The sequence below is a fragment of the Oncorhynchus keta genome, unplaced genomic scaffold (genome assembly GCF_023373465.1).
Source record: "Oncorhynchus keta strain PuntledgeMale-10-30-2019 unplaced genomic scaffold, Oket_V2 Un_scaffold_9739_pilon_pilon, whole genome shotgun sequence".
Taxonomy (NCBI): domain Eukaryota; kingdom Metazoa; phylum Chordata; class Actinopteri; order Salmoniformes; family Salmonidae; genus Oncorhynchus; species Oncorhynchus keta.
The window spans coordinates 423593-435189 of record NW_026291018.1 but is presented as its reverse complement, the minus strand read 5'-3'; the positions used below and the strand labels follow the sequence as shown (position 1 = coordinate 435189).

The window sequence follows — 11597 nt, the reverse complement described above, 5'->3', positions numbered from 1 at the left end:
TAGGTCCATGTTGATCCATGTTGATAACCTGGTTAAATTACACTTAGGTCCCTGTTGATCCATGTTGATAACCTGGTTAAATTACACTTAGGTCCATGTTGATAACCTGGTTAAATTACACTTAGGTCCATGTTGATAACCTGGTTAAATTACACTTAGGTCCATGTTGATAACCTGGTTAAATTACACTTAGGTCCCTGTTGATCCATGTTGATAACCTGGTTAAATTACACTTAGGTCCATGTTGATAACCTGGTTAAATTACACTTAGGTCCATGTTGATCCATGTTGATAACCTGGTTAAATTACACTTAGGTCCCTGTTGATCCATGTTGATAACCTGGTTAAATTACACTTAGGTCCCTGTTGATCCATGTTGATAACCTGGTTAAATTACACTTAGGTCCCTGTTGATCCATGTTGATAACCTGGTTAAATTACACTTAGGTCCCTGTTGATCCATGTTGATAACCTGGTTAAATACACTTAGGTCCCTGTTGATCCATGTTGATAACCTGGTTAAATTACATTTAGGTCCCTGTTGATCCATGTTGCTAACCTGGTTTAATTACACTTAGGTCCATGTTGATAACCTGGTTAAATTACACTTAGGTCCATGTTGATAACCTAGTTAAATTACACTTAGGTCCCTGTTGATCCATGTTGCTAACCACTTAGGTCCCTGTTGATCCATGTTGATAACCTGGTTAAATTACACTTAGGTCCATGTTGATAACCTGGTTTAATTACACTTAGGTCCCTGTTGATCCATGTTGATAACCTGGTTAAATTACACTTAGGTCCATGTTGATCCATGTTGATAACCTGGTTAAATTACACTTAGGTCCCTGTTGATCCATGTTGATAACCTGGTTAAATTACACTTAGGTCCCTGTTGATCCATGTTGATAACCTGGTTAAATTACACTTAGGTCCCTGTTGATCCATGTTGATAACCTGGTTAAATTACACTTAGGTCCATGTTGATAACCATGTTGGTCCATGTTGATCCATGTTGATAACCTGGTTAAATTACACTTAGGTCCCTGTTGATCCATGTTGGTTAAATAACCCCTGGTTAAAACCTGGTTAAATTACACTTAGGTCCCTGTTGATCCATGTTGATAACCTGGTTAAATTACACTTAGGTCCCTGTTGATCCATGTTGATAACCTGGTTAAATTACACTTAGGTCCCTGTTGATCCATGTTGATAACCTGGTTAAATTACACTTTGATCCATGTTGATAACCTGGTTAACACTTACCATGTTGATAACTGGTTTAAATTACACTTAGTCCATGTTGATCCATGTTGATAAATTACCTGGTTAAATTACACTTAGGTCCATGTTGATCCATGTTGATAACCTGGTTAAATTACACTTAGGTCCCTGTTGATCCATGTTGATAACCTGGTTAAACACTTACACTTTAAATTACACTTAGGTCCCTGTTGATCCATGTTGATAACCTGGTTAAACCTTACACTTAGGTCCCTGTTGATCCATGTTGATAACCTGGTTAAATTACACTTAGGTCCATCCATGTTGATAACCTGGTTAAAGGTTATACCTGGTTAAATTACACTTAGGTCCCTGTTGATCCATGTTGATAACCTGGTTAAATTACACTTAGGTCCCTGTTGATCCATGTTGATAACCTGGTTAAATTACACTTAGGTCCCTGTTGATCCATGTTGATAACCTGGTTAAATTACACTTAGGTCCCTGTTGATCCATGTTGATAACCTGGTTAAATTACACTTAGGTCCCTGTTGATCCATGTTGATAACCTGGTTAAATTACACTTAGGTCCCTGTTGATCCATGTTGATAACCTGGTTAAATTACACTTAGGTCCATGTTGATAACCTGGTTTAATTACACTTAGGTCCATGTTGATAACCTGGTTTAATTACACTTAGGTCCATGTTGATAACCTGGTTAAATTACACTTAGGTCCATGTTGATAACCTGGTTAAATTACACTTAGGTCCCTGTTGATCCATGTTGATAACCTGGTTAAATTACACTTAGGTCCCTGTTGATAACCTGGTTAAATTACACTTAGGTCCATGTTGATAACCTGGTTAAATTACACTTAGGTCCATGTTGATAACCTGGTTAAATTACACTTAGGTCCATGTTGATAACCTGGTTAAATTACACTTAGGTCCATGTTGATAACCTGGTTAAATTACACTTAGGTCCATGTTGATAACCTGGTTAAATTACACTTAGGTCCATGTTGATAACCTGGTTAAATTACACTTAGGTCCCTCTGCTGCAATATATATCAAATGTCTGTTTATTTGACTCTTCATGGTATGTCTCTTTGTTCCTCCTGTCTGTCTCTGTTCTTTCTGTCCTGTAGGAGATGATCCCGTTTGCTGTGGTGGGCAGCGACCAGGAGTACCAGGTCAACGGCAGGAGGCTTCTGGGAAGGAAGACAAAGTGGGGAACCATAGAAGGTAGATGGCCTCCTGCTTCTCTTCTTTCTCCAGCTTCTCATTTTTGCTTTAGCACTCTGTCTTTTTATCTTTGAGCAGTAGTCTCTCTCCTTAACAGTATGAAGGCTAACGTTATGAAGAGCTCTTTTAGTTTTCCTTTCTTGATTAATGTACACCGGCCAGTTAAGACTAAACAAGACAGAGGAGATGAGCGGAAGGAGTTGAGGGGGGAGGGGCAGTGTGGCACCTCTCCGTTTTGGACTGTACTTTTTTTGCAATGTAAAAATGTGAATAAAACCGATCAAAGTTCATTTGAGTTCCCTCTTCATTAATTATGCTGCCTACTACACCATTAGAAGGCCTGTACTTTAGCCACAGAGGATGAAAAGCTTATTTTTAAAAATAGCCTAGCTGTGGATTGTGCGTAGACCAATAACAAAGCATAACGTACAGTTGGGAAGACGCTGCCAATCTAAGTGAATAAACAGCATGCAGACAAAACAAGCCTTCTGCAAAAACACAGGTTGGAATGCAAATGGCTCCTGCTAAAAAGAGGAGTCTCTAATCTGTCCAAGTAAAACAAGAGAGAGAGGCGTGGCTTTTGGCACCAGTGCATCGGCCATCACCAGTGATTGATCTGTGCAACATTGGGTGAGTCACTGAAACTGTAAAGAATTTTTAGGACTACAATTTCCTCCTCATATTGGACAATGTGTCTCCACAGACCTAGGCCTGAGCTATTGCTTCTTATTGCTATCAGATTCTCAGTTAGTCACTGTCAAAGTACAGCCTGTCATTTCTATCATTTGTGCGGTGTTAAAAAAGATTCACCCCCCTCACTTTTTGTTCCCGCACCTCCCGATTTACAAAGGAAGCTTTGGGGAGGAGTAGAGGGGGAGGACTAGTCCTCAAATGATTTCACTCGTCCCCAACCCAGACAGACAGAGAGACACAGACTGTCATACAGCTGGCTGAGACTACCGCTCTACAATGTGTCTGTGTGGAATAGGGAGGCAGAGCATGTAACACCTCTCTACAGAGGCTGCAGTGTGTACAGGCCTCTGGTCTCATAGTGACAGAGGGGTGGAGGAGAGGCTACAGGTCAGATCTATCTGTCCCCACTGAAAGTGCCACTCATTGGATTGGTGGCGTGTTGTCTGAGGGGTTCCACTGTGCTCCACTCACACACCCCTGGTTACCTGGTTAGCATCGGTCTGAACCAGGGGTCAACAACTAGATACACCACTCAGTGGGGGTGTTGTCTGGGGGCTTTTATTGGACGGATACTTCTAGAACCATAGATGTTCACTTGTCTCTCTCAGTAGTAGATGTGATTTCCAGCATCACTACCAGTACTATATGCAAACCATTTCAAAATGTCATCACACACTTCAAATGATCTCATTTCAACCATGTATTTAATTACATCACCATCAGACTGAGACAGGTGACTACTTCTCCACTTCTATTAAAACCTCCCTAAAGGAAACCTTCATTTCCTGCAAAGGAAGCAGAGAGTGTCTGCAGTGGCAGGTTCTGATGTTGGCCTATAGACCTGTGAATATTATCTAGAATTCAGACACGCGTCATCCAGTGGCCGTGGTCTTGTCAGACAGACAGGATTTGTTCAGCCATCAGCATGAACTAGTCTCTCTCTCTCTCTCTCTCTCTCTCTCTCTCTCTCTCTCTCTCTCTCTCTCTCTCTCTCTCTCTCTCTCTCTCTCTCTCTCTCTCTCTCTTCCACTGTTTTCACGAGTTCTCTCTCTTCCACTGTTTTCACGAGTTCTCTCTCTCTCTTCCACTGTTTTCACGAGTTCTCTCTCTTCCACTGTTTTCACGAGTTCTCTCTCTTCCACTGTTTTCACGAGTTCTCTCTCTCTTCGCTGTTTTCACGAGTTCTCTCTCTCTTCACTGTTTTCACGAGTTCTCTCTCTCTTCACTGTTTTCACGAGTTCTCTCTCTCTTCACTGTTTTCACGAGTTCTCTCTCTTCACTGTTTTCACGAGTTCTCTCTCTTCACTGTTTTCACGAGTTCTCTCTCTCTTCACTGTTTTCACGAGTTCTCTCTCTCTTCACTGTTTTCACGAGTTCTCTCTCTCTTCACTGTTTTCACGAGTTCTCTCTCTCTTCACTGTTTTCTCTCTCTCTTCACTGTTTTCACAAGTTCTCTCTCTTCACTGTTTTCACTTCTCTCTCTTCACTGTTTTCACGAGTTCTCTCTCTCTCCACTGTTTTCTGAGTTCTCTCTCTCTTCACTGTTTTCACGAGTTCTCTCTCTTTCACTGTTTTCACGAGTTCTCTCTCTTCACTGTTTTCACGAGTTCTCTCTCTCTTCACTGTTTTCACGAGTTCTCTCTCTCTCCACTGTTTTCACGAGTTCTCTCTCTCTTCGCTGTTTTCACGAGTTCTCTCTCTCTTCACTGTTTTCACGAGTTCTCTCTCTCTTCACTGTTTTCACGAGTTCTCTCTCTCTCCACTGTTTTCACGAGTTCTCTCTCTCTCCACTGTTTTCACGAGTTCTCTCTCTCTCCACTGTTTTCACGAGTTCTCTCTCTCTTCACTGTTTTCACGAGTTCTCTCTCTCTTCACTGTTTTCACGAGTTCTCTCTCTCTTCACTGTTTTCACAAGTTCTCTCTCTTCACTGTTTTACATTTACATTTAAGTCATTTAGCAGACGCTCTTATCCAGAGCGACTTACAAATTGGTGCATTCACCTTATGACATCCAGTGGAACAGTCACTTTACAATAGTGCATCTAAATCTTAAAAGGGGGGTGAGAAGGATTACTTATCCTATCCTAGGTATTCCTTAAAGAGGTGGGGTTTCAGGTGTCTCCGGAAGGTGGTGATTGACTCCGCTGTCCTGGCGTCGTGAGGGAGTTTGTTCCACCATTGGGGGGCCAGAGCAGCGAACAGTTTTGACTGGGCTGAGCGGGAACTGTACTTCCTCAGTGGTAGGGAGGCGAGCAGGCCAGAGGTGGATGAACGCAGTGCCCTTGTTTGGGTGTAGGGCCTGATCAGAGCCTGGAGTTACTGAGGTGCCGTTCCCCTCACAGCTCCGTAGGCAAGCACCATGGTCTTGTAGCGGATGCGAGCTTCAACTGGAAGCCAGTGGAGAGAGCGGAGGAGCGGGGTGACGTGAGAGAACTTGGGAAGGTTGAACACCAGACGGGCTGCGGCGTTCTGGATGAGTTGTAGGGGTTTAATGGCACAGGCAGGGAGCCCAGCCAACAGCGAGTTGCAGTAATCCAGACGGGAGATGACAAGTGCCTGGATTAGGACCTGCGCCGCTTCCTGTGTGAGGCAGGGTCGTACTCTGCGGATGTTGTAGAGCATGAACCTACAGGAACGGGCCTGTAGTTCAGGAACGGGCCACGAGTTCTCTCTCTCTCCACTGTTTTCACGAGTTCTCTCTTTCTCCACTGTTTTCATGAGTTCTCTCTCTCCCACTGTTTTCATGAGTTCTCTCTCTCTCTCCACTGTTTTCATGAGTTCTCTCTCTCTCTCCACTGTTTTCACGAGTTCTCTCTCTCTCCACTGTTTTCACGAGTTCTCTCTCTCTCTCCACTGTTTTCACGAGTTCTCTCTCTCTCTCCACTGTTTTCACGAGTTCTCTCTCTCTCCACTGTTTTCACGAGTTCTCTCTCTCTCCACTGTTTTCACGAGTTCTCTCTCTCTCCACTGTTTTCACGAGTTCTCTCTCTCTCCACTGTTTTCACGAGTTCTCTCTCTCTCTCCACTGTTTTCACGAGTTCTCTCTCTCTCCACTGTTTTCACGAGTTCTCTCTCTCTCCACTGTTTTCACGAGTTCTCTCTCTCTCTCACTGTTTTCACGAGTTCTCTCTCTCTCCCACTGTTTTCACGAGTTCTCTCTCTCTCTCACTGTTTTCACGAGTTCTCTCTCTCTCACTGTTTTCACGAGTTCTCTCTCTCTCTCTCTCTCCACTGTTTTCACGAGTTCTCTCTCTCTCTCTCTCTCTCTCCACTGTTTTCACGAGTTCTCTCTCTCTTTCTCTCCACTGTTTTCACTAGTTCTCTCTCTCTCTCACTGTTTTCACGAGTTCTCTCTCTCTCTCCACTGTTTTCACGAGTTCTCTCTCTCTCCACTGTTTTCACGAGTTCTCTCTCTCTCTCACTGTTTTCACGAGTTCTCTCTCTCTCCACTGTTTTCACGAGTTCTCTCTCTCCTCCACTGTTTTCACGAGTTCTCTCTCTCTCTCCACTGTTTTCACAAGTTCTCTCTCTCTCTCCACTGTTTTCAGAGTTCTCTCTCTCTCCACTGTTTTCACGAGTTCTCTCTCTCTCCACTGTTTTCACGAGTTCTCTCTCTCTCCACTGTTTTCACGAGTTCTCTCTCTCTCCACTGTTTTCACGTTCTCTCTCTCTCCACTGTTTTCACGAGTTCTCTTTCTCTCCACTGTTTTCCACTGTTTTCTCTTCTCTCCACTGTTTTCACGAGTTCTCTCTTAGGTCCACTGTTTTCACGAGTTCTCTCTCTCTCCACTGTTTTCACGAGTTCTCTCTCTCTCCACTGTTTTCACGAGTTCTCTCTCTCTCCACTGTTTTCAACTCTCTCTCTCTTGACCTCACTGTTTTCTAAGTTCTCTCTCTCTCTCCTCACTGTTTTCTAAGTTCTCTCTCTCTTCTCTCACTGTTTTCATGTTCTCTCTCTCTCTCTCCACTGTTTTCCTCAGCTGATGTCTCTCTCTCTCTCTCTCTCCACTGTTCTCACTAGTTCTCTCTTTCTCTCCACTGTTCTCACTAGTTCTATGTAGTGGGGTAGTGGAGAACTGCATCAGTGTGTGTTGGTGTCTGATTTGACCTCGTGAGGTGCTTACCATGTGTCTTCTCTCTCCTTTCTGCAGTTGAGAACATTGCTCATTGTGAGTTTGCCTATTTGCGGGATCTACTGATTAGGTAAATATCTACGTGTGTGTTGTATGTGAATGTGTGTGTGAGTATGATAATGTGTTTCTGAACAATGTGTCTTTGTCAGTCTGTGTGTATATGTTTGTCTGTAAATCAGTCTGTGTGTCATTTATCATTACAACCCCTTATATTGACCTCAGCTGATGTCTAACTATCTCTCTGTTGACCTCAGCTGATGTCTAACTATCTCTCTGTTGACCTCAGCTGATGTCTAACTATCTCTCTGTTGACCTCAGCTGATGTCTAACTATCTCTCTGTTGACCTCAGCTGATGTCTAACTATCTCTCTGTTGACCTCAGCTGATGTCTAACTATCTCTCTGTTGACCTCAGCTGATGTCTAACTATCTCTCTGTTGACCTCAGCTGATGTCTAACTATCTCTCTGTTGACCTCAGCTGATGTCTAACTATCTCTCTGTTGACCTCAGCTGATGTCTAACTATCTCTCTGTTGACCTCAGCTGATGTCTAACTATCTCTCTGTTGACCTCAGCTGATGTCTAACTATCTCTCTGTTGACCTCAGCTGATGTCTAACTATCTCTCTGTTGACCTCAGCTGATGTCTAACTATCTCTCTGTTGACCTCAGCTGATGTCTAACTATCTCTCTGTTGACCTCAGCTGATGTCTAACTATCTCTCTGTTGACCTCAGCTGATGTCTAACTATCTCTCTGTTGACCTCAGCTGATGTCTAACTATCTCTCTGTTGACCTCAGCTGATGTCTAACTATCTCTCTGTTGACCTCAGCTGATGTCTAACTATCTCTCTGTTGACCTCAGCTGATGTCTAACTATCTCTCTGTTGACCTCAGCTGATGTCTAACTATCTCTCTGTTGACCTCAGCTGATGTCTAACTATCTCTCTGTTGACCTCAGCTGATGTCTAACTATCTCTCTGTTGACCTCAGCTGATGTCTAACTATCTCTCTGTTGACCTCAGCTGATGTCTAACTATCTCTCTGTTGACCTCAGCTGATGTCTAACTATCTCTCTGTTGACCTCAGCTGATGTCTAACTAGCCCCATCTCTCCCCTGTCAGGACCCACATGGAGAACATCAAGGACATCACCAGCAGCATCCACTATGAGGTGTACCGCGTCCGCCGCCTCAACGAAAACAACACCGCCGTCGCCCATGCCAACGGCCTCCCCCAACACCACATGACCTCCCATGAGATGTAGAGCCCTGCCCACCGTGTCCCATGAGGCCTCACTTCCCTCCGAAGCAGCTTCGATCCTTCCATCCCGTTATCCTTCCATCCCTCACCCCTCCACTCACTCTCAATGCCAAACCCTTCTACAGAAGGGAGAAGACCCACACTGGGGGGACTGAGGAGTGTAGTCTTATCGCCCCCAAATGGCCAAATACAGATGCATAGAATGGACTGTTGATGCCAATGCATTGCCCCTCGAACCCGGTCTCTCTGACTAACGTCTACATGAGGGTGGGGGGGGGGGTAAATGCTAGCTATCACTTGCATTCATTCAGGTTTAACCAGGCTAAGTAAACACTATTAATGTACTGCAACCTTAATCTGTGTGTTTTCAGTTATTCTGTCGTTCTTTAGGTTCCTCATCTGTCGGTTCGGTTAACAAAATAACGCTGTGTTTTCAGTCCCATTACATACAAGCAGTGACAGAAGTGCCCTCAAACTTTTGTTTGGGTAAAATATTGATTTCTCATCCGTTTTAATATAGCCCCTGTAATGCATCCTTCATTCATTGTTCATTTGACCTGCTATCTGAAGGTTCTACAACGTTTATCTCTGTTCCCTTTGAGAGGGAGTAGTTTAGCCTTGAGGGACTCTAATTCCCAGTAGGAGTGCTGATTTGGGATCAGTTTTGCCTTTTAGATATTAGATTACATGGACAGAGAGACCTGAACCTAGATCAGCACTCCTACTCTGAGGCGCTTTATACACTCGGCCCCAGAACTGTGGTACTGGATCCATCACGACAGCAGCAGAGGCACAGGACAGATATTCAGATAAGTATTTAGAAGTATAAATAAAATCTATTAATTCTATGGCAGTTGATTCATTTGTCAGAGTTCTGTTTGATGATGTCCGAGAGGGGTCAGTTGAAGATGGTGAATGGGGAGTGTTTCATTGTGATGGAAGTTGATAATGCTGTTGGATTGGTCAGGATTGCATAATGTCAGGGTTACTTAATGTCGGGGTGGACTGGAGGTTTTGAGTCTAGTGGACATCGTCGACACATCTGTAGGACCAGGAGTTTTTCCCCATAACTTGAACTGACCAGAAAAAACCTTGGGCCCTTGCAACAGCCTGTAACTAGGACGTTCTCAGTCATAGTTATGGACCGTAACTAGGGTCTTCTCTGAGTTGTCGTTATAGACCGTAACTAGGGTCTTCTCCGAGTTGTCGTTATAGACCGTAACTAGGGTCTTCTCTGAGTCGTTTATAGACTGTAACTACAGTCTTCTCTGAGTCGTTGTTATAGGCTGTAACTAGGGTCTTTGAGTCGTTGTTATAGACTAACTAGGGTCTTTGAGTCGTTGTTATAGACTAACTAGGGTCTTTGAGTCGTTGTTATAGACTAACTAGGGTCTTTGAGTCGTTGTTATAGGCTGTAACTAGGGTCTTTGAGTCGTTGTTATAGGCTGTAACTAGGGTCTTTGAGTCGTTGTTATAGGCTGTAACTAGGGTCTTCTCTGAATCGTCATTATAGACTGTAACTAGGACCGTGAGTTTTTCCTGGTAAAGTCACATGGTCAGGAAACCCCTGGTCCTACACGTGTATGATGCAGAGTGAGGGGAACACTCTCCTGTTGTCATTGATGAGCCAGTGCTTTAAGCCTTGAGCTGGTGACAGTACAGCGATACATATCCCTTGTACTATTGTGGTAATTGTTATTTTTACATGGCTGCGTCGTCGTACAGGTATTACTGTCAGAAAATAGATTTCAAAATGCCCTCAGTGCCTTTTCAATTCCAAATAATAGATGTCATTTTGGGGTGTTTTTTTATATTACAGATGTTTAAAGAGTGATTTAAAATAAATAGTATTTATGCACATTAGAAAGATAAGAAGTGTACCACCCACCCACTCATCCACACATGGTCGTTGTCCTGAGCAGAGAACACTAAATCAGTTTCTACTGCCCATGTCAAGTGTTTAGGAAAAACTCCTGGTCCTAGCTATGTGCCATGTCTCTGTGCCTTGGACAACACTATTGCCTTTTATTTATTGGAGACTGTCCGCTAGCACATGCTTTTAAACTGGAAGGACAACCGTGACAATTAAGGCCCTGAGTTTTTCCAGACCATGTGACCTGACCAGGATAAACCTCCACAGCCTATAACCAGGGACCTGAGTTTTTCCTGGTCAGGCCAAATAGTCTGGAAAACTCCTTGTCCTATTACTGATGTGCTGGCTGGTGCCAATCACCACAGCAGAAGACATTTCATTGTTATCAAGTCTCTTTATATCAGACTGTGCACCCTGAAACTAAAGTCCTCCTTAAAAACTCTAAGTTCTCTCTCTTTCTCCCACTTTCTTTTCTCTTCTTCTCTCTTGCCGTTTCTTGGATATCAACCAGTAACAGTAATATGTGGTGTTTAAAGGTTTTATGTGTTTCAGTTTCAAACTATAATCCTCAACTTCCAAACATCATCGTCGTCATGCTCTGTCCTGTATATTCACTGTCAGATACATGTTTGTACTGGTATTAATAATAACAGAATTTACCTTTTGATATTGTGTTATTTTCAAGAAATAAAGATGAAAGTTGTATATAGTCATTTCCTTGTCAATTTCTCCTCCTTTTTCAACTGTTACGTCGTTAAATTAGACCTTTATATTTTTTGCATACTTTATAAGATTTGTATATATTTTTATGCTCTTAACTTATGGCAGGGGGGCAGTATTGAGTAGCTTGGATGAATAAGGTGCCCAAAGTAAACGGCCTGCTCCTCAGTCTTAGTTGCTAATATATGCATATTATTAGTAGTATTGGATAGAAAACACTCTGAAGTTTCTAAAACTGTTTGAATGATGTGAGTATAACAGAACTCCTATGGCAAGCAAAATCCTGAGGAGAAATCAAAAAAGGAAGTGAGAAATCTGAGGTTTGTATGTATTCACCAATGAGTCCCCAATGAAATCCCCTTGAAATATTAATGATGTTGCACTGTCTAGGGGTTCCACTAGATGTCAACCATCAATAGACATTTTAATGAGAGTGAATGATAGCAGAA

The 11597-nt window shown here is 43.1% G+C and overlaps 1 protein-coding gene and 1 long non-coding RNA gene across 8 annotated transcripts; one reads left to right on the top strand and one right to left on the bottom strand.

The window, feature by feature from the left end:
* LOC127929665 (uncharacterized) lies at positions 1-2225 on the bottom strand. Of its 7 annotated transcripts, XR_008135725.1 has the most exons (4): positions 2052-2157; positions 1618-1905; positions 516-627; positions 1-472 (listed from the first exon to the last, which is right to left on the bottom strand). It is a non-coding gene; the product is annotated as an uncharacterized LOC127929665 (long non-coding RNA). The 7 variants fall into 7 exon arrangements; XR_008135726.1 differs by having other exon boundaries at positions 1-627; positions 2120-2225; XR_008135722.1 differs by having other exon boundaries at positions 1-627; positions 2086-2191.
* A 20-nt stretch (positions 2226-2245) lies between these two features.
* Positions 2246-11141, top strand: LOC127929664 (septin-9-like). Its single transcript, XM_052517733.1, has 3 exons — positions 2246-2470; positions 7315-7366; positions 8418-11141. The coding sequence occupies exons 1-3, from the start codon at positions 2377-2379 to the stop codon at positions 8557-8559; spliced, it is 288 nt and encodes a 95-aa protein (XP_052373693.1). The 5' UTR covers positions 2246-2376; the 3' UTR covers positions 8560-11141.
* Positions 11142-11597: the final 456 nt, after the last annotated feature.